The sequence below is a fragment of the Ursus maritimus genome, unplaced genomic scaffold (assembly GCF_017311325.1).
Source record: "Ursus maritimus isolate PB19 unplaced genomic scaffold, ASM1731132v1 scaffold_18, whole genome shotgun sequence".
In the NCBI taxonomy this organism is placed as follows: domain Eukaryota; kingdom Metazoa; phylum Chordata; class Mammalia; order Carnivora; family Ursidae; genus Ursus; species Ursus maritimus.
This window is the reverse complement of record NW_024424230.1, coordinates 53,741,906-53,765,936: the sequence shown is the minus strand read 5'-3', so window position 1 is coordinate 53,765,936 and position 24,031 is coordinate 53,741,906. Positions and strand designations below refer to the sequence as shown.

General features: G+C 42.5%; 1 protein-coding gene across 3 annotated transcripts in view; it reads left to right on the top strand.

Annotated features, from left to right (window-relative positions):
• The window catches only part of L3MBTL4 (L3MBTL histone methyl-lysine binding protein 4), a 417,564-nt gene that overhangs the window by 191,371 nt on the left and 202,162 nt on the right, over positions 1–24,031 (top strand). For all 3 annotated transcript variants that reach the window (XM_040632703.1, XM_008690190.2, XM_008690182.2), the window contains one exon: positions 1,273–1,383. In XM_040632703.1, coding sequence (XP_040488637.1) covers positions 1,273–1,383 — 111 coding nt within the window. The remainder of the gene's footprint in view (positions 1–1,272; positions 1,384–24,031) is intronic.

The window sequence follows — 24,031 nt, the reverse complement described above, 5'->3', positions numbered from 1 at the left end:
GACTTTAAGAATTGCAAAAACTCAATAAGCAAAATACCAGCTGCTTGTACTATCTTTTTCTCTTTTGCTTTCTGTCAAAACTCATTTTACTTCTCCAAGAAGAAAATTACAAGAAAATGAAATTATGATTCAGTTAAAAATGCAACTTCCAGGCTCTGACATGGGTTATTATGGGTTCACCTCACGCTATACATCTTTGGCCTCTGCAGTATGAAACTGTTACCTTTGTTATCAGGACAGCGACCTTGGGGAGAGCAGAAAGATTTTCAAGCATCAAAGACCTAATTATAGTCCGTGTACTCCATTTAGTAGATGTAATAATGCATTTTGAAAGAAAATATGCTTCCACAAAAGCTGGAGAGAGACAAACCTGGTACTGGAGAAAGATCTGTTTATTACTCATGTCTCATGAAGGCTTTATTTTCCTGTTGCCATTTCTAGACTTGAGGAATTCAATACACTTTCATTTTCAATAAGGTCAGTTGAATTCTTTTATGTGTAATAGCTTTCAAAGTGAAACTTTTTGCCATCCTATGAACACTGTTGGAGTTGTCTTTTGACTTTGATTTTTGGTTTTTAAATTTCCTTGGTGTCAATGATTTGGTAAGTCCCAGTGTATTTTTTCCCATTCAGTTTTTTTTAAGTGTTTTCTGAGTGTCCATCATTATAGACTCCTGGTTCCTAGCATTTTAAGAGTTGGAAGAAAGCTTAAATTAATACAGTTTTTAATGTGCTTATGTTACAAAAGCACAGGTTATGGCTTTAAATTACATTGTGGTATGATTTTTAAACAGTTTAACTATGAAGGTCATGCAGCTTTTATCTATTTTAAAATTTGGATTTATAAAGGATTATGTTTATCTTTTCTAATTATTTACTAAATAATTTTGTCTTCTTGGTCATACACTCCAAAACTGGGCAGTGAGAATAGTTAACAGCTTCTTAATTTATAAAGTTAATTTCAGAGAAAAAAAATCTAAACAAATAAATAAACTGTTAATAAATTAGAAACTTTTCTGAATCTTGTGATCAATGAATTTATGATTTACTCTCTTTTTAGCATCTTGAAAATGACCAAAAAATTCTTTCTTCTGTCACAGGTTTTAATAAAACTGGATAAAATAATATGCATAAGCCTTATGTGCCCTTCAACCTGAATTCCAGTTGTATGAAGGGTCTGAATGCAAAGTCAGAAAAGTTGCACTTTAGAAAGCATGCGTGTCTTGTCTGAGCAGTTGGGTTTTGCTGACTTTTGCTCTCATGACGTTTCAGCGGACGCCCCACGGTTTTCTGCCGAGCATGAGACTTGAAGCGGTGGACAGACGGAACCCTAGGCTCATTCGAGTTGCTACGGTCATCGATGTGGATGACCAGCGAGTAAAGGTACGCACTTCCTGGGAGTGCGCTGCAGGTGTCCCCACTCCTCCTAAGATGCTCTGGTTTCTTGGCACAGTGGGAGAAGAAAACTTCCACTGATACCATTCCTAGTCCCAGGTCCTGGATACAGAGATTGCTGGCTGATGTGCACCTGACATGGAGAATCTGTAGATTAGACACAGCTGGTTTTGAGAGGGATTCTAACATGTTCCTTTTTGGATTTGCTCTTCAGACTTTATACGTTTTTACTTTCTTTTTTTTTTTTCTTTTTTTAAAGCTTCCTTTTATTGCTAGTGTCAGCTTTTTTTTTTTAAATAGTCATTAAACACCTTAACAAGAACAATTAAGTCTTTATTTTCTACTGTTCTTTGTTAGATCAAAGAAAAATGAGCAAAAGGACTTTAGTCACCGTAGCTAAAACAAAAATTTAGATTTTGAAGAAAATATTTGCTGAACAGATTTCTATACTGTCCTTATTGTAAAATCTATTTTTTTAAATACACACATCTTCAAAATGAAATTTTCTTAAAACGGAAGCTTTTCATTTTTTTTATAGAGAGCTAACCATTGTGGTAGTCAATAAATCTACAGCATATGGCAGTTCAAAATTATTTTCCATCCAAACACAGTTTATTTCATACTAATAAAAAGATTCAAGTCAACTACTTTTAATAGGCATTATCAAGAAAGAGGCACTTAAGTTTGATATAGTTTGCTATGATATAAAATAAATCTTTTTTGCTATATGCTGAATTTGAAAACAATTTCTATTTCATCTCATAAAGAATAATCAGTACATATATTTTAGTAAAATTTAGAGATGAGTATTTCACCATAGATTATCAAGAATTAGCAATATCTTTTATTCTTCTTGACAAATGAAAACAATTATGCTGAGCACTATTCAGGACTAATACATTATAGGTATTTTCTCCCACATATCGTGTTTTTAATGTTTTATTCTATACTGAATTTTGCTTAAGAATTGCTTAAATTCTTATTTGTGGCTCTTCATGGCTTACTCTTCTAGCACTTTCTCTGGGAATGACTTTGGAATATCATAATTACTTTATAAATTCAGGAATAATATTTTAAGCTTTTACTTATTTATTTGAGAGGAAGAGAGACAGAGAGAAAGTGCGAGAGAGAAGGGAGAGGAAGAGGGAAGGAATCCCAAGCGGACTCCACGCTGATTGTGGAGCCCCACACGGGGCTCGACCCACAGCCCTGAGATCATGACCTGAGCTGAGACCAAGAGTCGGAAGCTAAACTGATTAAGCCACCCAGGCGCCCCAAAATTCAGGAATATTTTGTCATTGAAAATGAGCCTCAGGTTTTTTTCTCTGAATTCTCATTTAACTTTCATTATAAAATTATTGCATTTATAGGAAACATTCAATCTTAATAATACATCAAATCTTAGAATTTTAACTGACAGATTATTTTCTTGTGATTCATAAGATACATACTGTGTTATCTGTTGAATGTATTTGCCACCTTATTTATGTGATCATATTGGGTTAACACATTACCTTAAAATAATTGAAAAACTTTAGTTCCTAAAGTGAATTTAGTGTATTTCTTATTTACCATCTCAACACTGATCCTTTTAATATCTGAGAATTTAGCTGATCCTTCCAAAGAAATATTTTGTGTATCTTCTCCTTATTCTTTCTCTTTCATGGTAATTGCCTTGTCCTTTACTACAGGGAAAGAGTTGAAAAGTGCTTGGTCCCTTTGACAGGATTGGAACCTTAAGTGTTATCTCTGTGGTTGTGAGCACAATGAAAATCCCGTTAGGATTTTAGGACTAAATTAAGTTGTGTTTATGCAGCTGATGCTCTCTGTCTTGCGAAAAGTGCTTTATAAAATGTGAAATGAATTGCTTCCACATACCATTCAGTCTGTGAGAATATATCAATCCTGGAATGGATATAAATGTCTTAGGGCTTGTGGTGCACTTTTGGTCTCACGAACAGCCTCTGCCTTCTTGCAGCCCATTCCTGGGATGGACCCTTCTGCTATGGACCCTCCATTCTGCACCCTCCCCTAGTCAGCCCGGCAGTTGGGAACATGCTTGTCCTTTCCCATGAGGTACAGGGGGAAAGATTGTGGGCTGGCAGTTTTCCGAATAGAAACAAATCATAGAGGAGATTGAGAAGTATGGCTTCAAATTCCATTCATCAATGTTCCAGATGTGAAAAAGGCATTGAAAATGGGCGTCAGGTGTTTTCCTCTGAATTCTTGTTTGAGGAAGTTGGAGGCAGTGGGTGGGACTATCTCTGCAACTGAGAACACAGTTGAAACTTACCTGATCTCCTCATTGTCCAGCACATTCCTCTGTTCATTTACTAATATGCTGACCATATTCTTCTATAGTTTTCTCTTATTATTATTTTTATTTTTTATTGTAATTTTCTCTTTTAAAGTCCGTATCCTTCCAAGACTGTTTTTATCATTGATACTGGCACATAATAGGTGCTTAATATATGTGTGAATGAATGAATGAATGTGTGAATGAATGAATGTGTGAAGGAGTGAATGGCATTGCATATACTCTGGCATCCTGTTACTTGAGTGTGTGAAATAATTGTGTTAGTCCAAAAGTACTCTTCTCTCATTCTTCATTCCTCTCCTAATTACTCTTCCACTGGAAATCCACTTCCGTGTAATGTACTGGAAAGTGACGCAGGATCCCCTGATCTGGGTTGGAATTTCAGCTCTGACTTCTTGAATGGTGTTATTAAGTTGGTGGCTATTCAGTATATTTGAACTCTTCCTTATCTGCAAAGTGATGTGGTTAAGAATGCCTATCTTGTCGGCTGATTGTGAGCATTCAGTGAAGTAACGTATGCAGAACACCCCAAAATTTGCCTGACTCTAGCACTTCAGGGCTTGCTGATATTATCAGCCAGTGCAAACACCCTGTGCTGCTCTAAGTGCCTTTAGCGTCTGTGTTAAGGAAGAGGCCTCATGAATGTAAGTGCATCGGTAGATGGGTAAGGAACAAGGCCACGCTCCCTGGTGGGTTTGATTAGAATTCCCCTGGGAGGGCACGTGTGTGCCTATGTGATTGCGCTGCATCCCCTCTCTGACTGCTGAGAGTCGAGTCAGCCTGTCGAACCCAAAGAATGATACCAATGATGATGATGATGAGTGTGATAGCCGTTTGTATCAGACAACACTCTTGTGAGGGCTTTATGTGCATTAGTGTATCCTTACAGCAATCGTGGGATACGAGGTGTGATTATTAGACTCATTTTATAGGTGAGGAAACTGAAGGCCAGGGAGGTTAAGTAATTCGTCCAAGATCACAAGCTGGCATGTGGGGAACCAGGTTTATACCCCAGCTTTTCAACAGAGGTTTTCCACTCTAGAGCTTATAGTCTTCCTACTCCTAGTCCTCTTATGTTCTGCTTGTTATCATAAATATCCCACTTCATGACAGGAGAGCAGGTGTGGAGGGTGGGGGCTGAGTTCACTCCTCACCCACCCTACTTTGTCCTTTATGCTGAGCCCGCATTGCCTGTCCTCCCAGGAGGTTCGTGTGACGGTGCTGACACTCCCTGGCAGAGCGGAGTAGATCCGGAAGACTAACTTTCTTCCTTTCTGCCCCCCCCCCAGGTATGTAGTTGCCCTTATGTGCTTGATTAATTCTATTTTTTAAAAAAAGATTTTATTTATTTATTCGACAGAGATAGAGACAGCCAGCGAGCGAGGGAGCACAAGCAGAGGGAGTGGGAGAGGAAGAAGCAGGCTCATAGCGGAGGAGCCTGATGTGGGGCTCGATCCCATGACGCCAGGATCATGCCCTGAGCCGAAGGCAGATGCTTAACCGCTGTGCCACCCAGGCACCCTGATTAATTCTATTTTTAAAGCGGCTTTTTTGAGATATAATTCACACACCATAAAATTCACTGGTTTTGAGTATATTCCCAGAGCTGTGCAGCCATTACCACTATCTAAGTTTAGAACGTTGTCATCCCCCCAAAAAGAAAGTTCATACCCCCTAGCAATGACTCCTCAGCCTACACTTCCTCCCAGGTCCTGGCAATCACTAATGGGCTTTCTGTCCCTATGGATTTGCCTATTCTGAACACGTCCTATAAATGGAATCATGTAATGTGTGATCTTTTGTACCTGACTTCTTTCACTTAGCATAATGTTTGAAGGTTCATCCATCTCGTAGCATGTATCAATACTTCATTATTTTTTATTTCTGAATAGTATTCTATTGTGAGGATCTACCACATCTTGTTAGTCCATTCATCATTGATAGACATTTGAGTTGTTTCCATTTTTTTGTTATTTTGAATAATGCTGCTGTGAATATTTGTGTATGTTTTTGTGTGGACATGTTTTCATTTCTCTTGGGCATGTCTCTCAGGGTAGAATTGCTAGGTCATATGGTACCTCTTTGTTTGACATGAACTGTTTTCCACAGTGACTGCCCCATTTTACATTCTCACCAGTAGTATATGAAGGTTTTATTTATTTATTTTTAATTTTAGCTAGCCTAGTGGGCTTATGTGTGTAGATACAAAGAATCTGAATTACTACGGTTGACGTGTGACCACTAATCATATGTTGGCCAAAAGGAGTGGGGTCCAGTGACTTCCTAGGGGTTGTAGTAGTGGAAGTAATAACAGTAGTCAGTGTGATGTCGGGCTCAGAAGTCACAGAAGTAGGATCAGTAGAGTAAGAAGACCCAGTTACTGAATACGGACTTCGTTCCAGATATTCAGCCAAGTATGCGACATATCGTACCTTTATCTCCACAGCAACTCTCTGTTAAAGTTATATTTTTATTGAGGTCTAACTGACATGTGACACTATTAGTTTCAGGTGTACAACATAGTCATTCGCTATTTGTTCACACTGCGAAAGGATCACTGCGGTGAGTCTAGTTACACAAAACTCTTACACGTACATGTTATTTCTTCTTTATAGTTGGCGTAGAGACTTTAATAGTCTAAGACTAATTTGAGCCAGTTTTCCCAGTCAGAGATGGAAGAACTGGGTGCAGACTTAGATGTTTCTAACTCCAAAGCCAATGCTCTCATTTCAGGTATTACCCTGTAGCTGTGATAAGCCGTGGGAACCAGAGACCATCAGTTGTCGGTGTTGGTGGGACGGGACAGTGGTAGTCTGATTCAAGATATCCTCCACTCTTGCTCTCTTAAGTCCACTGGTACTAGTCAAGCCAGATACTCTGATTTTCATACTGAAAATACTAATTTGGTCATGTATGGTTCACTGGTAGCTGAGTTACAGAGCTCTTCTTGCTACGGCAGGGTTTTCAGATGTCGTTTCCCCTTGTGTTGATTACTGTGTTTATTAATTACCATGGTTACTCTAATAAATACTTATGATGTACTCAGTGTGTATCATGTTCAATTTATAGCCAGCTATTATATTTAATAATTATTCTTTTGTTTGGTTGCACAGCGTACTCTGTTATATCTGAAAGCCCATTACTGTCACCTTATCAGGAAATGCACATTAAATCACAATAGACGGATGGATGCTTTTAGGAATTTTAGCCTTTATTTGGGGAAAAAAATGTATTCTTCTACAAATAAATGTAAAGGGAGGACTTAAAACAGAGAAATATTTGATAAATATTTGCCCTGTGGGAACCAAAGCTAAGCTGTGAAATGCATTATAAATGAATTCCAAATAGATGCTTTAGGAAGTTCTCCTGAATCATTAATAAATTGAGTGTCTTCAGCAAGCCTTTTCATATTTAATGCATTAACTGGATGTATTTGTGGCATTTCTAAATGAAATAAGAGCATCACGACCAACAGAAATTGTCATGGTAAGTTGTCTACTTGTGTGACTAGAAACTGTTTGGAATTTTTGTTCAGGCCAATAAGTTCAAAGCTTTTGTTTGGAAAAAAAAAAAAAAACACCCTGCAGGTGGATTAGTGCAAAGCAAAAGTCCAAATACAAGTCAGTGAATGTTCATTTTAATTAAGCGTTTCCTATGCTTCGAGAAAGTTGCTTGACCCCTATGAATCCTAGTTTAATTATCTGTCAAAAAGGGAGCAGAATTGGAATATATCATCTCTCTTGCCACTGTCTCTAGCTGGGATGCATTTTTGAAAATGGTTTTGAAATATGAGGACAGAACAAGACACTAACATTAAAAATGACTGTCCTTTGAGCTAAACTTCTAATTAATGCCCATTAGAGTGCCACAGTGATTGATGACTGTCTTCATTTGGGAAGGAGACTGGGACAAATTTCAAAAATATTATGACCAATTAATAAAAAGATATTTTTTAAGAGTAGGTGAGACTATAAATTAGTGTCAACCCTGATTTCCAGAAGGGTTTAGGCAGGTAGAATGCCCTCCCTAGTAAAGGTGCATTCGTGTAATTATGGTAACAACAAACAGCAGCTATAATAAAGTGAGTGCTGGCTAACTCGGATGAGGTGCCCACATGCTGCCGTTTATGTACTTCGCATTTTCTTACTCTCTGAATCCACACGGCAGCCCTGTAAGGGAGAGGCAGAGAGACAAGTGCACACAGCTTAAGCCACTTACACCAGGCCGCCCAGCTACAGCTACAGCTGGAGTTCCGAACCCGCAGGGCAGCAAGCATCTTTTCCTGTAAAGGGAAAGCAAGTAACTATTTCAGCCTTTATGGGCCTTGTGGTCCCTGCCGCAGCTGCTGAGTTCTGTGGTTTTAGCACAAAAGCAGTCCTAAACAATAGGTAAGCGGATGAGTGCGGCTGTGTTCCTGTAAAACTTTGTGGACACTGAAATTGGAATTCTATATAATTTTCACATGTCACAAAATATTTTGATTTTTTCCAGCCATTAAAAAAATGTAAAAAAAATGTAAAAACTGGGGCACCTGGGTGGCTCAGTTGGTTAAGCGTCTGTCTTCAGCTCGGGTCATGATCTCGGGGTCCTGAGATCACGTCCTGCATCGGGCTCCCTGCTCATCAGGGAGCGTGTTCTCCCTCTTTCTGCTCATGCCTTCTCTGTCTGTCTCTCTCAAGTAAATAAATAAAATCTTTGAAAAACGTAAAAACCATTTTTTAGCTTGGGATGCATAAAAACAGGTAATGGGCCCTGTTTGGCCTGTGGGTTATAATTTGCCAACTTCTGTCTTAATAGGTATACCAGACTGATTCTGCTATGAGATGAGCTTGCTAAGTTGGTATTTTAGTACAAGCAGTTTTGTATTCTTACCTTATTTTCTTAAAAATATTTTTGAGCCAAACCACATCTATGTTTATTTTCCAATCTAGTTTCGGATATCCATTAGAAAGAGGTAGAAGAGATGGGGCCTACCTTGTAATCAACAGCTTCTAGACTTAAAATATATTTCACCTAGAATCAGTTGGTTGCTATCTGTTCATTTGATGATTTTCATTGTGAATGTAGGCAAGCTCCCAAAATGATGTATAATCTTTCACAGAGCAGGCATCCCTGTCGCTAGAATTATGTTCTCCAAGAACTTACCTTTAGTGTTTTTATTAAAGTCAGTGTATGCAGAACAGAACCGTAGGCCCAGCAGCACAGCAGGGAAGAACCGCCTAGGGAGGAATCGGACGTCCCACTTGGGAGCCGTTGCTGGCACTGCTTAGGTAATCCTTGCCCAGCCCCCTTCTTACCAGCCTGACCTGCAAGATCGAATGAGATCCTGACATGTGATTATTTGGCTGGAGGCATCAGCTTAGTCATGAGCTGGATAGAATAGAAATAGAACATTTCACAGTTTTCTGTGCAGAACACTGCCTGTGTAGAAACTTCTTAAATAAAAGATGACGATGTCGTAGCACTAGTTGTTCTTAACCCTTATTTTAGGATTATGCATTTCTTTGAGGGTCTGAGGGATGCCCCAGACTGCTCAGCTGCACGCACGTACCTCTGGATACAAATGCTGGATTCTATTTGTGTTTCAAGGGTTACTGGACTTTTTTGTCAGGATCTTATTTAAGACTAACAATTCTTAAGTTAAAAAAGGTCCCCCGTTCTCTGTACTCTGCACTTTATTCAACGCTTTGTATTTCCTCAGAAAGTCCGAGCCCTCTTCCCTGCCTCTTGTTTCCCAGACGGTGGGTCAGAGCCTGCAGTATGGACTCACTGTCTGCCTTCAGGGCAAACGAGAGTCTGTTGGATTCGTCTCGGCTTTGGAGGAGACATGCACACTTTCTGCTGTTTTCCTGAACAGAAGCGTACTATTTCTGACCAGCGGCAGCTTTAACATTCCACGTGCCCTTACTAATACTGATACTTAGCTAATTATGCTGAATATCGTCTCTTTTTCTCACATCTTTCTTTATAAGTGCTCTATTTTTACCACTGGAAGAATATCTATCAAAAATAAATAAGTGAGCAAAAACACCCCAGAATAAAGTGACTAGGCAAGATGGTGAAAGCATCTCCCTTCCTTGTTCCGAAATCCGTGTCATTTCTTGTGTTATAAGAAAAGACGATAGACTCAGGAAAATGAGCTGCTTCTGTGAGAAGAGAACAGATAGATTCTTACATTAATTTATTTCTAAAATGGAGTTGTATTATTTTCCCACTGCCACTGTAACAAATTACCACAAACTTAGTGGCCAAAAAGGACACAAATGCATTATATTTCTCTAGGTCAGAGGTGTCACTAGGCTTAACCAAAATTTCAGGAGGAATTCCTCTTGGAAACTCTGGGGGAATCCTTTTGCTTGCCTTTTCCAGTTTCTAGGGGCCACCTCCGCTCCTTGGCTTATTTCCCTTTCTCCATATTCGAAGGCAGCAGCATAGCATCTTCAAAACTCTCTCTGATATCCCTGCCTCCTACTAACCAGGGCAGTTATGATTACCTTGGGCCCACTGGACAACCCAGGATAATCTCCTCATCTCAAGATTACACCTGCAGATTTCCTCTTGCCACGTAGGGTCACGCCTTCAAGGGTTTCGGGGCTTCGGACATAGACATCTTTAGGAACCATTATTTTGCCTACTGCAGTAGTATTGGGCAAAATGAAGATGCTCATTAACAAGAGGGAGAAGGGTGAAGCCTACGATAAAATCAAGAGCTTTTGCCTAACTGAAGAGACCATTCCAGGAGCTGTAGGCCCTGGGATGGTGTTGAGACTTGGAACTTGCCGTCACCAGCTGGCTGGGAGGGTCGGTTCAGTCCCAGTTCAGTATGGGGGGTGTAGCACACGCCATCAAGTGCTGCAAAAGCCCATTGTACGTGCAGTAAGCCTTGTGGGCAAAGATGCTGAGGGGCAGATGGCTGCTCCAGGAAAACAGTTTTTCTTCTCTTAGAAAAAGTATATAATATGCCTTGTTGTATTTGCATTTCCAAACACCAAATGCCTTTATTTACTATCATGCAGAGACAAAGGAGATTTCAAATTTAATCTCTTACTGTGTATATGTGTATATGCATGTATGTATGTATATACAGCGTTCTTCCTTTCCTCAATTGGAAGCTGCTTGGTCAAGTGGTCTATCTGCGATCTGGCTGGGCCTGTGAGCAGAGGAATACGGAAGTTGAGCGTAGCTGTAGGAGCCATCAGAGCTCAGCTGTGGGAAACAGGTGACAGGGGTCTGCAGCTCACGCAGTTGCTACGGATCTTCTTTTTCTACTACTGTTTCTTAGAGGCTTGTTCCCAGCACTTTCTATGCCAGGACTTCACCCAGGTGTATGTGTCCTTGCTTCCTTGGCAAAAACAGTGATGAGCCATGGAAACAACGGGACCAGGCCTCATTCACAGGGACTGTCTTCCTCACCCCCAGGGGTCCTGTTGATAGAAAAAGAAGGGATGTGTAGTTCCTGTAAACTCAGGGGATGGATTTGTGTTCCAGGGCTGTTGAACCAACAGGAATGAATCAAAGTTGAACCGAAGATGGGGTTCAGAGGTACAGGCTGGGCAGGATGACCGCCCCAGTGAACAGGTGGACAATCTGGTAGGCAGGCCGGGCACAAACTGGAAACAGGCACAGGCTAAAGTATTTAGGCAAGATTCCACATCCTGGCTTCAGGGCGGAACTGGGTGTGGCATTTCCGGGGTTTAGTACAGGGGAGGGTTTCCCACAGCCGCAGAGTGCAGATCCACCAACACCTGGAAGCGTGTTAGAAATGGAGAATCTGGGCCTTCCCAGCCCTGCTGGAGTGAGAATCTGTATTTTAACAAAAGCTCCACCTGCTCTGTTCTCGAACAGGAACAAGAATACTTATTCACAGTTAGAGAAAGGCAGTCTGCTTGGCCTCTGCCCCCGTTCTTAATTCTCTTCTTCACGTGGGTTGAGGAGGGTGGTACGTGTCTACTGCCCTCCACAGTAAGCCAGACGTGAGCGGCTGCTTTTGGACTCTGAATTCAGCAGACATCAAGATCTGGGTGGTTCTCTGGGGAGCCCTCAAGCCTGTGATACTGTAGGAAAATTCGGTCTTCTAATAAACTCCTTCATATGCCATCCCTAATTCGGCGTCCACTGTGAGATTTTAGGTCAGATGGCCATGAGGCTGGCACCCTGTCTTCGGATTCCTACTGTCATGATCAGTATTTCCTTGTCCTTTTCTTTTGGGGAGCAGTAATTATTGTACAGTCTGTGCAGCTATATTTACCTGATTCTCCTCTACCTCTTTGCTCCTTTTGAGTCTTCTCATTGGCTTCTCTCCTTAACTTCTTGCCCAAGGCTTTGGTCCCTTTGTCTTTTCTTCTCTCTACTGGTGGCTCTGAAGTCCGAGTGCATATTTAAAATGCCCAGCCATTTGTAAGCTCCTCGGGTGATTCTCATGTACTGCCTGGGCTGAGCACCCTGCTGGGTTCTGTCTCCCAGAGTGGATGCATCCATTCCCCTGGTTGTCAGTACCGTTTACTGACTAATAACTTTCAAATTTGTATCTATTTCTATGACCTCTTCCCCAGAGCTCCAGAGTCATATATTTAACTGTTACTTGACATCTTTGATATGTTTCATGAACTCCTCAGTATACAGGCCCAAACTTGTTTCTTCCTTAGGCATCCCTGACTTAATAATGGCAGCCTACCCACCATATTGCTCAAACCAGACACTGGGAATCATTCCTAAAACTTTCCCATCTTGGAACAACCACATGTAGTCAACCACCGTCTTCTATTGATTCCAACTCCAGATACTATATCCCTAGTCTCTTACTGCTCTCCATCTCATGACAGCCACCCTACGATGGCTGATGTCATTTCTCAGTTGGACCACTACAGTTGCCCCTTAGCTGGTCTCTGCCTCCACTTGAGTCCCTATCGATCCATAGTACACAAGGATGCCAGTGTGAACTTAAAAATGGGGTTGGATCACATGACTCTCCTGCATACACCCTTTGGCGTCTTCCTATGATTACATTTAGGTAAAAAAAGAATCAACTCTCTTAATATGCTCCACTATTCCTGGGTAAGCTTGACTTCTCCAATCTTATTCTGTATTTTATTACCTTTAGAGACAATTGTAAAATTTGAAAAAAAAAAAAAACCAAACAAACAGAAAAATGTCAGGATTTGGCTAGTGACTTTTGACTTAGGTTTGAACAGTTCTCTTTTAAGTTGAAAGTGATGCTTCAGTCTTAACTTTACATGAATGGGTCACATGGAACCCTCTCTTCTGTTTTTGAAAAATGTCAAAATCATTTCTTGAAGAACTGGATATATTCAAAACCCATGTGGGCAATAGCAGCTATTTGGTGACCAACTTCTCTGACAACTGGCAAAATTCTTCACAACGGATTGTAAGGCGCATCTTGATTTTGTAATCACTGACCTGTAGTACAGGGGTGGGGTGAGGGATGTGCATGATAGAATCAGGGAAGTAGGAGAATTCTTTCTTCATGCTTTCTTCAATAAAGATTTGCTTTGCAAGGTTAGCAGATGTGTCTTTTCTAATATGTGATGGTGGGCTCAATTTTATGTGAATGTACCAAAGTTATAAATGGACAGTGAAGCCTAAAGCAAATATGTTTAAAATTTGTACGTATGAGCTACACGTAGATGCCTTTAGGGCTGTTCAGTCAGTAGGCTCTGGGATGACTTCAGAGGTTTGGCATGAAGAGCCTTCAGTGAAGCAGGTGTTGTCTTGTTTACCACTTGCCATGTCCCTGGCATTTGCCTGCCTTTTCCACGTGGGCTGTCTTCTCCTGCTCTGAATGTCTCCGTAGTCCCTCACTTCACCAAGAATGTGCTATTTACCCAAATGGTTGCCTGTTTGCGAATTTCTGAGTGAGAACCAATTGAATCCTGTAGCTGGAGAAAAACAAAGAGCCATTGCGAAAGGTCTAACTTAAAACTGATCTCCACAAATGTCCGAGGGAACCCTAAGTCCCTTCTTGTGATTCTGCTCCATTTCCTGAATCAGTGCATGTCCCCATCCTCCAGGACTGTTTCACACATCCTCTGTCCTCACACCCTTTTCCTTACTCCCCTTTCATAACCTTGCTTCTCATTCTTGGGGAAAATAGAAGAAATGCAGAGTAAAATTGCTCCTGTCCCCATGCCCAATCTACCTTTCTATCCATGTCTGAACGCACGTACTCAGAATTCCTACTCATTGCAGAGAGAGAATTATCTATGCTCCTGTCTAATTATCCCTGCTTCTGTAAAGCAATTTACTCTCCTCTTACATGAATTTAATTTTCATCATAGGACTTGTGGTTATCTGACATTAGATTATGTATTCACTTATTTCTTTTATCATCTGTTTTGCCACTAGAATGTAAGTTAATAGAGGAAACCCTTTTCTCTCTTGATTACTCAGCTACTCTTGGTATCCCCAGTGCCCATAGAACAGTACCCAGTATTTCAGGGGTGGCAGATAAATACTTGCTGAATGAACGAATGAATGAATGTGAGTTGCAAATAAAAATGTACTGATAGATTATTTACTATAATGAATTACTGCTTATAAAAGGGTTACTTCTTACTCTTTATCAGAACAAATGTGCAGTAACTAGATTCCCTCTACATATTCCCTCACAAAAGAGTAGCTATTTATAACACTGCATGGAAATTGGATTAATTGGTGGTTTGGTATTACTAATACACCTTTAATAAGCAACATGGTAACTATAAGCATGGCAAAGAATGGTATAATATTTGGATAACTGAAGTCATGCATTATTTCATTGTATATGATACTTTCTCCCTTGTAATATTGACATTGTGAATCATGGCAGTTATAACAGTGTCAAAGAAGCATAGCCCATTATGGGGCCATTATACTAATAACACATGACAAACCGTGGGACTGTGGAGTGGTAATGGATGCATAATGGATAATAAATGGTTGGGATTCTGAACAGTAATGGTTGTTCATGATTTTGTAGTAATAATAACCTTCTTATCTTAAAATAAATGTGACTTTAATGTCCAAACTGCCAGCCACATGAAGGGTGCACATTACTTTTGGAGGGCGACCCATTTCGCTTGGCTTAAGCCCCTCTTTGCTTCGCACTTGACAGGCATACTCCTGGGCCAGCCTGTGCCCATCGTGTCCACAGCGTAGCTCCGTCGGGGAATTGGCATGGCAAACCCCAGCCCCCAATTTGCTGTATCCTGGAATATATAAAACATCATTTGCTGTGCTCCACACTTGCATCCAGGATTCCCGCAGGAACGGTTTCGCACCACAGTGCTTTGCACTGCCTTCGGGAAACTTGCTGCCTGGTCCTCTGCAATGTGCTCCCTGAAGCCACTCCTTTCTGTTTTGGGGATTCCGTCATGACTGTCGAGGCAGCTCCCTCTTGCTGGGAGGGTTGTTCATTACTCTGCTGTCATTACTGCCTGATGCCTTCCTCCGAGGCGCTCCTAAGCTCTTCAGCTGCCTTGAGCCTGGGCATTGCAGCGAGACCCCTGTGTTTTGCTCTGATTATTAATTATAATTTGTCTCTCACTATCCACAGGCTAATTCAGTGCTAGAACAGTGATTCCCTTCTGTTGAAGCTTATTTTATGTTTCCGTTTCAGTTGCCCCCCAAAACTACATTTATTCAAGAATAGTATCATAGTGGTTCCCTACTGAGGGCTCCGGATAACATGGCCAAAACCTCTCTCTAATTCTGCCATTCCTACCATCTCATGGCAATAGGGCTTAGTGTTACTTTTTCAAGATCATGTTGACTTTGTCCAGGTGATAGATTGTACTCATGGTGCCTCCGAGTAGGCTCTATACAGTCATCATGGGAACATTCCCTCTCTGCTCTCTCCAGTGTGGTAGCCCCTGACTACGTGTGGCTGGCAAATGTGGCTAAGGCACTGAATTTTCAATTTCAGTTAAGTTTAATTAATTTAAATGGAAATGGCCACACGCAAGCAGTGACTCTCGTATTGGATGGTGCAGCCATGGGGCATTCGGTGGCAGGTCTAAGTGGTGACCAGACCATATCCACGGAAGAAGCCCCTTGTAGGGCATGAAGGGCCAATTAGCTGCCCCAGGAAGCTGATCCTGTATTGGACTTGGGATCACGCATATGCTAGCTTTTTGGCCAGCTTGCATCTGAAGGTCAGGCTCCTGCTGTCTCTTTAACACTGCGAGGGAATATCACAGGCTTAGAAGGTAGAAAAGATTTTTTTACCTGGTTTGGAAACCAAAAATATAATTCAGATGAGAGGAAAGATATACTGGTTAAACAGTAGGCAAAATCAATAATTACTCAGTGATTAATTCTCAAGACTGGAAATTGTCTAAATATTTAAATTGACCTTTCTACTCTACCCTAAAATGTGTTTTCAGGATTGTGAACATCACAATAAATAGATGTTACCTTCCTAGACTAACAGAACATGTCTGCAGTTTAGCAATTTAATAATTATGCTGTAGGACTAGAGGTGACCTGCCTGTCATTGTCAACATTTAAATTCCCTGTTGACTTTGAAAAGGCTGAGAGACCTTCATTTGATACTCCTTACAACACATGGTCATTTCTTTTCCATGTTTACAGATTGTAGAATTTTAGAAGTTAGGCTTTTTTTGGAATGGCCCTGAGTTTACTGCAGTTCAAGGCAGTTGGCTGCAAGGGAGAAGCAGAGCAAGGAACACAGAAGAAAAGAACACAGTAGAAACCAACGTGGTTAGACCCGGTTATTCATTTCTTTAAAAACATTTATTATACAAGTGGTGGTCAGAGCACAACACAAGAGACAGAAATAAAGCAAAGGACTGTTAGACTTGCAATCTCAATAAAGATTAAAATAAGTGAAAGGTATTGAGAATAGTGCAGAATTCCTGGGTTTTGAGGCAGTGTTTTATCTTTCCCTGATAAATGCCAGAAATCTTATTATAAACAGGGAATAAATCAGATTAGCAGGTGGGGAAATGAAACACAAATGGAGCTAAAATAACTGCTTTATTAATGTCGAGTGCGAGTGGTTGCAGCTCTGCTTTGGTGCTGGGAATAGGTTATGTTCAAGTTGTGTTCCTCCCATTTTCATTGTGAGGATGTGTCTTCTAGGAGCAATGTGACCTTTCATCAGCAGTATAATGCCCGCAAAGAGAGACTAAAGAAAGATGAAAGCACTATTTAGATGAGCTTGAGAGGCCCCAGTGGAATGGAGAGAGAAAGGGGATCAAAGAAGCAGGCTGAATGGAGAGGCACTGGAAGGGGGGGGCCGTGAGGGGGGAGGGCACCGTGGCCACGCAGTGCTGCTTCTGAGCTGCTTCAGAGGGCGGGGTGATTGGAAATGAATTGACTCCTGGGGAAATCTGGGTCTGGTAGTAACCCTACCTGGAAGTCCATCCGGGTCACCAGAATGAGAGGATGACACAGGCCCCTGCCGTTCAAAACGGTGCAGGGAAAGGCCACCCGAGGAAGCCGGTGTCCGCCACTGCAGACCTGGAAAGAGGCCCAGTTAACGCCATCAAGACTGGTTCAAGTACCCAGGCTTTCTGCACCGGCAGCAACTGTCCACAACTGTTTTAGGCCCAGTTTTCTAGGTTTATCTGTAAGTTACTCAGGGCCCTGCTTGGCCTTGCCTTTTGGGAGGAACTTGTGATTTTGAAAGGATTCCTTAAGGAATATTTGTGAAGGGTCTTCTGATGTAAGTGAGAAAAATCCAAGGCTAACCAGGCATAAGTTAAGAAAATAGGGGAGAGGGGCACCTGGGTGGCTCGGTCGGTGAAGTGGCTGACTCTTGATTTCAGCTCAGGTCATGATCTCAGGGTCCTGGGATCGAGCCCCTCATTGAGTTCCATTCTCCACATAGAGTCAGCTTGGAATGCTCTCTCTCCCTCTGCCCCTCCCCTCTGAGCGCGATCTCTCAAATAAATAAATCAGTCTGTAAAAAATGACAGTGGGGTGGGGCATCTGGGTGGTGCAGTCAGTTAAGCATCAGACTCTTGATTTCAGCTCAGGTCATGATTCCAGGGTCATGAGATCAAGCTCTGATCGGGCTTCCTGCTCACTGGGGAGTCTGCTTAAGATTCTTCCTCTCTCTCTGCCCCTCCTGCACATGCATGCTCTCTCTCTCATAAATCAATCAATCAGTCTTTAGAAAATGGGGGAGTGGGAGCAGGATTTATTGTCTCACTGAAATGGGAAGATGCGTGTGGACCCCTGAATCTGGGTATCAAACAGCACTGTCAGTCCTTCCCTCCAGATCTCTTTCTCCAGACCTTTCTATCTCTGACTCCCAGCTCTCCTTCCTGCTGTGGGTGTTAAGCCTTCCTCCAGAAAATGGGCCATCTCCATTTAGCTGTGAGGCCGCCTGCAGTTCCATCCTCATGCCATCCCAGCATAGCGATGCCTATGGCAATCGTCTTCCCTACTGCTCTGGCAGGAAGGTCATGGGGGGATTCTGACAGGGTCAGGAGCCCGCCCCCAGATCTGTCACTGTGGCCAGGACTTAGGGTCCCCTGATTGGCCACTGTTGCCCCTGCTGGAGACTGGAATGGGACTGAGTCTGAGGCCTGTGGTTGCAGAGGCCGAACCCCAAAGGAAGGAGCTCACTGGTGAGATTGGCTACAGCACATCTCTGCAGCACTGCTCACCCCGTCGTTAGCATCAGCAGTCCTCTCCAGCCGTCTCCACATCTTCAGGATACAGGTCTGAGGTCAGAGCCATTTCTCCATCCCCATTGGGACACACTTGGGCTTAATACTGAGACCGTCAGATGCTCGCAAAATTCAGGCTTGGTGTTTAAGTCTCTCAGAAACTCCTTGAGCATTTTCACCCAGAGAAGGGGATCAGGGTTTTATAAAGGCTTTGGATATTTTCTTTTGGACAGATAAGCTCCTAGGACCAAATAATTTTCATAAATGATGTAACTTTTCTAGTGGTTATCTATTCAGAACTTGAACCTAAGACCCCAATTTTAAGAGTAAGAATTATGTGTATTCAAAGTTGAGATTCCAAGGTTCTGTTTACAAGGAACACTAGGTTAGGGACTACTTCGGGTAATGCTTGCTACCTGTGGGAGAAGTAGACACGTGCAAAGTCAGTGAGTTCGAGTCCGTCTGTGTGTGCCTTGGGCACTGCAGGTAGTTACAACGTGACCGTGGGGTGCGGGCATGTGAGCCAGGGGCAGAGTGGGTCACTCCCCCGAAGTGTGCGTCAGGGTGGAAGCACACCTACCCCCTACTTTGTCTGCTGACCATCAGTGGCCACCGAAGGATATTATTACCTTGTGTGCCCTGGGATGCTTAGCAAAGAGTTCTTTAAAATTCCATTTTATTTTTCTGGCTCAGAAAACCAGGCTTTATGGAGTAGCTAATAAGGCCAATCAGATAAGCAATAGGCATCTGCAGAAATTAAACTGAGCAGAAGCCGGGATTGTGTGGAATTTTAAAAATGTTTTCTTCTGGGCAACAAAATATTATATCCCTAAAATAATGTTTTCATAATAAAAATAAATTTCTGCCATTTTCCAACTACGGCAATGTTGGTGAGTCTTTTCTGGGTTTACTGTTTGCGTACATTTGTATGTATGTTCCTCAGATAGTCTGAGGCTTGTAGAAGATTGCTTCATCCCAGTCTGTCTGCCCCAAGAGGACTTGTGTGCTCGCAGCCGCACGTAACTTCACACCGCACAGAAAACCCTGAAGAACAGCTCCAGCTTTACCCGGTATTATACAAGCAATGTAGTAACCAGTAGGGGTGAGATATCAGATGTGGCATCTCCGGGGACACGAGTACCGGGGGGCTGCCAGAGATCCAGGGGACAAGGAATTCTGAAGCCAGATGAGAACCTGGCTCCTGGAACCTCCCAGTGAGGGCACAGCTCTCTTAGTGCAACTCAGGTCAGTTTGTGCTCGGTGCTAGAAGAGACATTGTTTGTTCATCTGCTAGAATCTCAGACCACGATCTCTTGATGAATTGTATCGTTCCCAACCTAGTGTCATTGTCACTTCCAAATAGTTCTCTTTTTTTGTTTTTCCATTTTTACATACTATCCTCATCCATGATCCCTACTCTATCAGGCACTTTCATATGTTACAAACAATAGTTAGGAAACCTTGCACTTAGGCAAATCTGGCTTCATTACCTCCATTTTGTAGGGGAGGACATCAAAGTTCAGGCTGTGTAAGTGTCTCACTTAAGGTCACTGAGCTACCGAGAGGTGGAAGCTGGATTCCGTGTGGTCTGTGTGTTTCGTAAGGTCCAGGGTGTTTCTACTGTGAGGGCAGCTTCCCTTCTGTGTTGGCAGGGAGGCTATTCTCTGCCCCGCTGACCTGAAGGGACTCTAGTGACAGACGGAGATGGGGTTTCCTCTGGAGCTCTCCTGATTGCCTGTGCCCGCTGCATCTGTATGGTTAGGGACCACCACCCATAGCACAAGGAGGTAGAGACCTTACTGTTAGATATCCGGGCTTTGCCGGAATAATTGTGAAGTATGCTGTTGTTTAGGCTGTGCAGCACATGGGCTATAATTAATTAAATGGGCCACTTCCCACTGTGCTTGCTTTTAAATTGGTAATAGCTATGATGCCATACTTGTCACTTCGCGGAAAAATATTTTTAAAAGAAATGGTGAAGATGACTATGACGGTGGCATTTAGCAGCCTACATGTGGCATTTCTGCCAAATATGGTCTTTGGGCCAGTTTTCAGAGGTGGGTGGGCTGCTGTGACCAGACCCCGAGCCCCTTCAGGAGAGCGGGCTCAGCAGATTCTCTTGCTGAGTCCCTTCCCTCACCTGGATCACAGGGTGTTGACTGATTTCCAGGGGCAGCGCGGACGGGGATGCTACTGAATTGCAGGGAAGCATGAAACGGATCACTATATATTGGGAATTTAACACTCGCTGATGCCTAAAATTCTGAAAAGTTAAAACTGCAGAATATCTTCGAATTTTTTTTCTAGTGGGAAGGATTTAAATAGGCTCAAATCTTTTTCCTCCCCTTAACTTAATTTTGGAGAGCTTGACTGGAGGACGTTTAACGGGATGCCCTTCTCTCCTCATTCCCACAACATCCAAGGGTTATTATACATTCACCAAGATTGGAGGACTCATCTGTCCTTGTTATTCCTTGATGTGCTTTTGGCCAAATAGCAGGATTTAGGGGCTGTATATTGAATTTGTGCTAGTACAAGATTATTTAAGCTCATTCAAGAGTGGCCCATATGGTGAGTGTGTGAGCCAGTCTCCCCAGTCTGCCTCACCTTCCACCACAGATGCCAGAAAGAAGAGCCAGTACGGCTCCTCCCCAGCCCCCCAGACTCACAGCCATGCCACTGCCCTCTCCTTTGATTCCACTGGGAATTGTGCCCTTCATCCCTGTTTACGGCAGTTCGATTAAGAAGCTCAGACCCCCAGGCCCTTCAACTCTCCCCTCGCCCCAGTCCCCAGTCTTTGCCTTGGGCTCTCTAGGTCTTTTTTACTGGACATTCTCTTTTCTCCTCTACTCCAGACAAAACCTGGGTCCCCGAGGACGCTGCCTCTTCTGCAGCCCTGTCCAGCCGGGGCCTCTGGGGTCTGGAGGTGAGAGAATTATGCGCTTCACTCCTCATCGCTATTTCCAGACCTTCTCCCTTTCCTCCCTAACACCCTCAGCTTGGAAACTCATCTCCTCAGACTCTACTTACCACTACTCCTCATAGTTACAGTCGCCTACCAGTGCCCCCTCAATCCTTGGTTATTTTAGCTGCTGGCTTATGGCCACTGTTGCCAGCACAACCCCGGTCTTCTTCTTTCTTGGTGGTTTCAGTATATACATATGTGGTCCTTCCAACACTCTGTCTTCTCAGTTCCTTGAGCTTCTGTCTTTGGACTATCTTGTCCTCCACCACTGGCCCCTATAATCCTATTTTAGCTTAAACTGTAGTTCACTATTGTTAGTGGCAATAATGCAACTCTCTTCTAATCAGTTTCTTGCATCCTACTCTCTGAGCACCACCATGCTCTTTCTTGAGGATTCTCTCCAATACCACAATTCCATCAGTCCTCCAACCCCCTCAGGGCTTCTGATCCATTGATTCTACCACTTTCTCACTGTTCCACACCTTCTCATTTTCTTTTCTTCCCTCTTTCCACAGTATGAATTCAGTAGATGATGGGCATAATCAGACCATTGCATATACTTTCATCTTCCTTGTTCTTCGGTTCATCTTACTTCCTTGTCAAAACCACAACCTTGGCAAAATCTACTGTGGCTACTCTGTACCTGCCTCATGAAGTTAAACGTGGCTGGAGAAACTCACACACTCTGCTGACGGGGCTTCCTGCACAAACACAGAACACATATGTTACCTAGTCAGCCTTAATGCTGACTGGGCTTATTATGTTTCCCTAATCCACTGACTCTCCCATTGTCCTAGATAACTGTTTCATATCTGTTTTCCTCTCCTAAATTTCCCACTCCTCTTGCCTCATCCTTGTTCTCAGGTGATGATGTTAATGCTTATTATTTTCTATGTCGCCTAGAAAATTCAAGCAATCAGAACAGAAATTCCACACATCCCTGACACCATATATATCCACCTGCCTTCTTCTGTCCCCATATATCCTATCTTCCTTCCTATTATTATAGATGACCCTTCCCTGTTCTGTTGAAGGCAATACCCCCCTTCGTGTACAGTCTCATGCCTTCTGCCTCCCTCACCTCATGTTAGCATCTTATCCCTCCTTCCTTTATCATTGTTTTTCTTTCCATGAGATAATTTCTTGTGGAAATATGATATTTCTGTTACCTTAAAAATATCACTTCCTAGCTCTACGTCCCCATTCGTTTTTCTGTTTCCATTGAAAGGAAACCTCTTTGAAAGTTATCTGTACTGCTGTTAACACTTTTTTCACCTGGTTTCTGGGCACCACATTCTCTGAGTTTTTCTCCTTACTCATTGGCAGTTCCTACTCTGACTCCTTCTATTTAATTCCTCCTTATGTCCCCAAACTCCTAATATCAGTGTGCACCAGGGCTTGTCATTGGACCTCTTCTCTCTCTCTCTCTTTTTTTAAGATTTTATTTCTTTCTTTGACAGAGAGAGACAGCAAGAGAGGGAACACAAGCAAGGGGAGTGGGAGAGGGAGAAGCAAGCCTCCCGCCAAGCAGGGAGCCTGATGCGGGGCTGATCCCAGGACCCTGGGATTATGACCTGAGCCGAAGGCAGACACTTAACGGCTGAGCCACCCAGGCACCCCATGGACCCCTTCTCTTCAAATATATTTAATTCCTTTGTAATTTCCTCAAATGTCATGGCTTTAAATATCTTCTGTATACTGGTGAACTCCAAACTCCTGCATCAAAGTAGCTACTCAGCATGTCTATTTGGTATCTAATCGATTGTCAGACTTGACATGTCCCCAGTTTGAATACCCAATCTTCTTTCTTAAACTTTTTCTACCCGCTGTCTTCTCCATCTCTGGTAATGGCCATTCTATCCTTCCCATTGCTCAAGTCAAAAGCATGGTGTTATCTTTGACTCCTCGCTTTCTATCACAACTAATTTTCAAATCTGGCAATGAACGGTTTGGCTCTAGCTTTGAAGCACATAGCATCAGCCTTCTTTGCATGCCTTCTGAGGATAGCACTCTAGCCCAGGCCACTGTCGTCTCTCAACTGGATTATTATAGGAGCCACCTACCTGCTCTCCTAGCTCCCAACCTAGCAGCCTCTCTGCTGCCCTCAGTGGTCTCAGTGCAGTAGCCAGACTGATTTCATAAAACACAGGGCAGGTAGGTTACTCTTCTGCGGAAAGCCCTCTGGTGCCTTTCTGTTTCTCCCAAGAGTAAAAACCAACGACTGTATACCTAACATGGCACGGATGTTACCTCTCTGACTTTAACTCTTAGGCTACTTTCGCACTTGCTCACCCTGCTTCACCTAAATAGGACTTCTTGCTGTTCTGAACAGGCCTCAGGGTCTTTGCACTGGCTGTTCCTTGTGTCTGTAATATCCTTCTTTATATATCAAAATCTCTAACTCCCTCAGCTCTCCTAAGCCTTCTTTTGCCACTTCTTTAAAAAATTGCAAGAACTCGGAACTGGTGCACTCCTAATCCCCCTAACTCTGCTCTATTTTTTCTATCTTTTACTACCTTTTAACTTAAAAAAAATTCACTTATGTGATAGTATGTGATTTTCCCTACTAGAGTGTAAGCTTTAAAAGGCAAAGAGGTGGTATACATCTTAAGTGTACAGTTCAATAAATTATTATATGTTATCTATCCCAATAACTACTGTCCAGGTCCAAAAAGAGAGCCTTTCCATCACTCAGAAGTTTCCTCTTGAGCCCTCCTC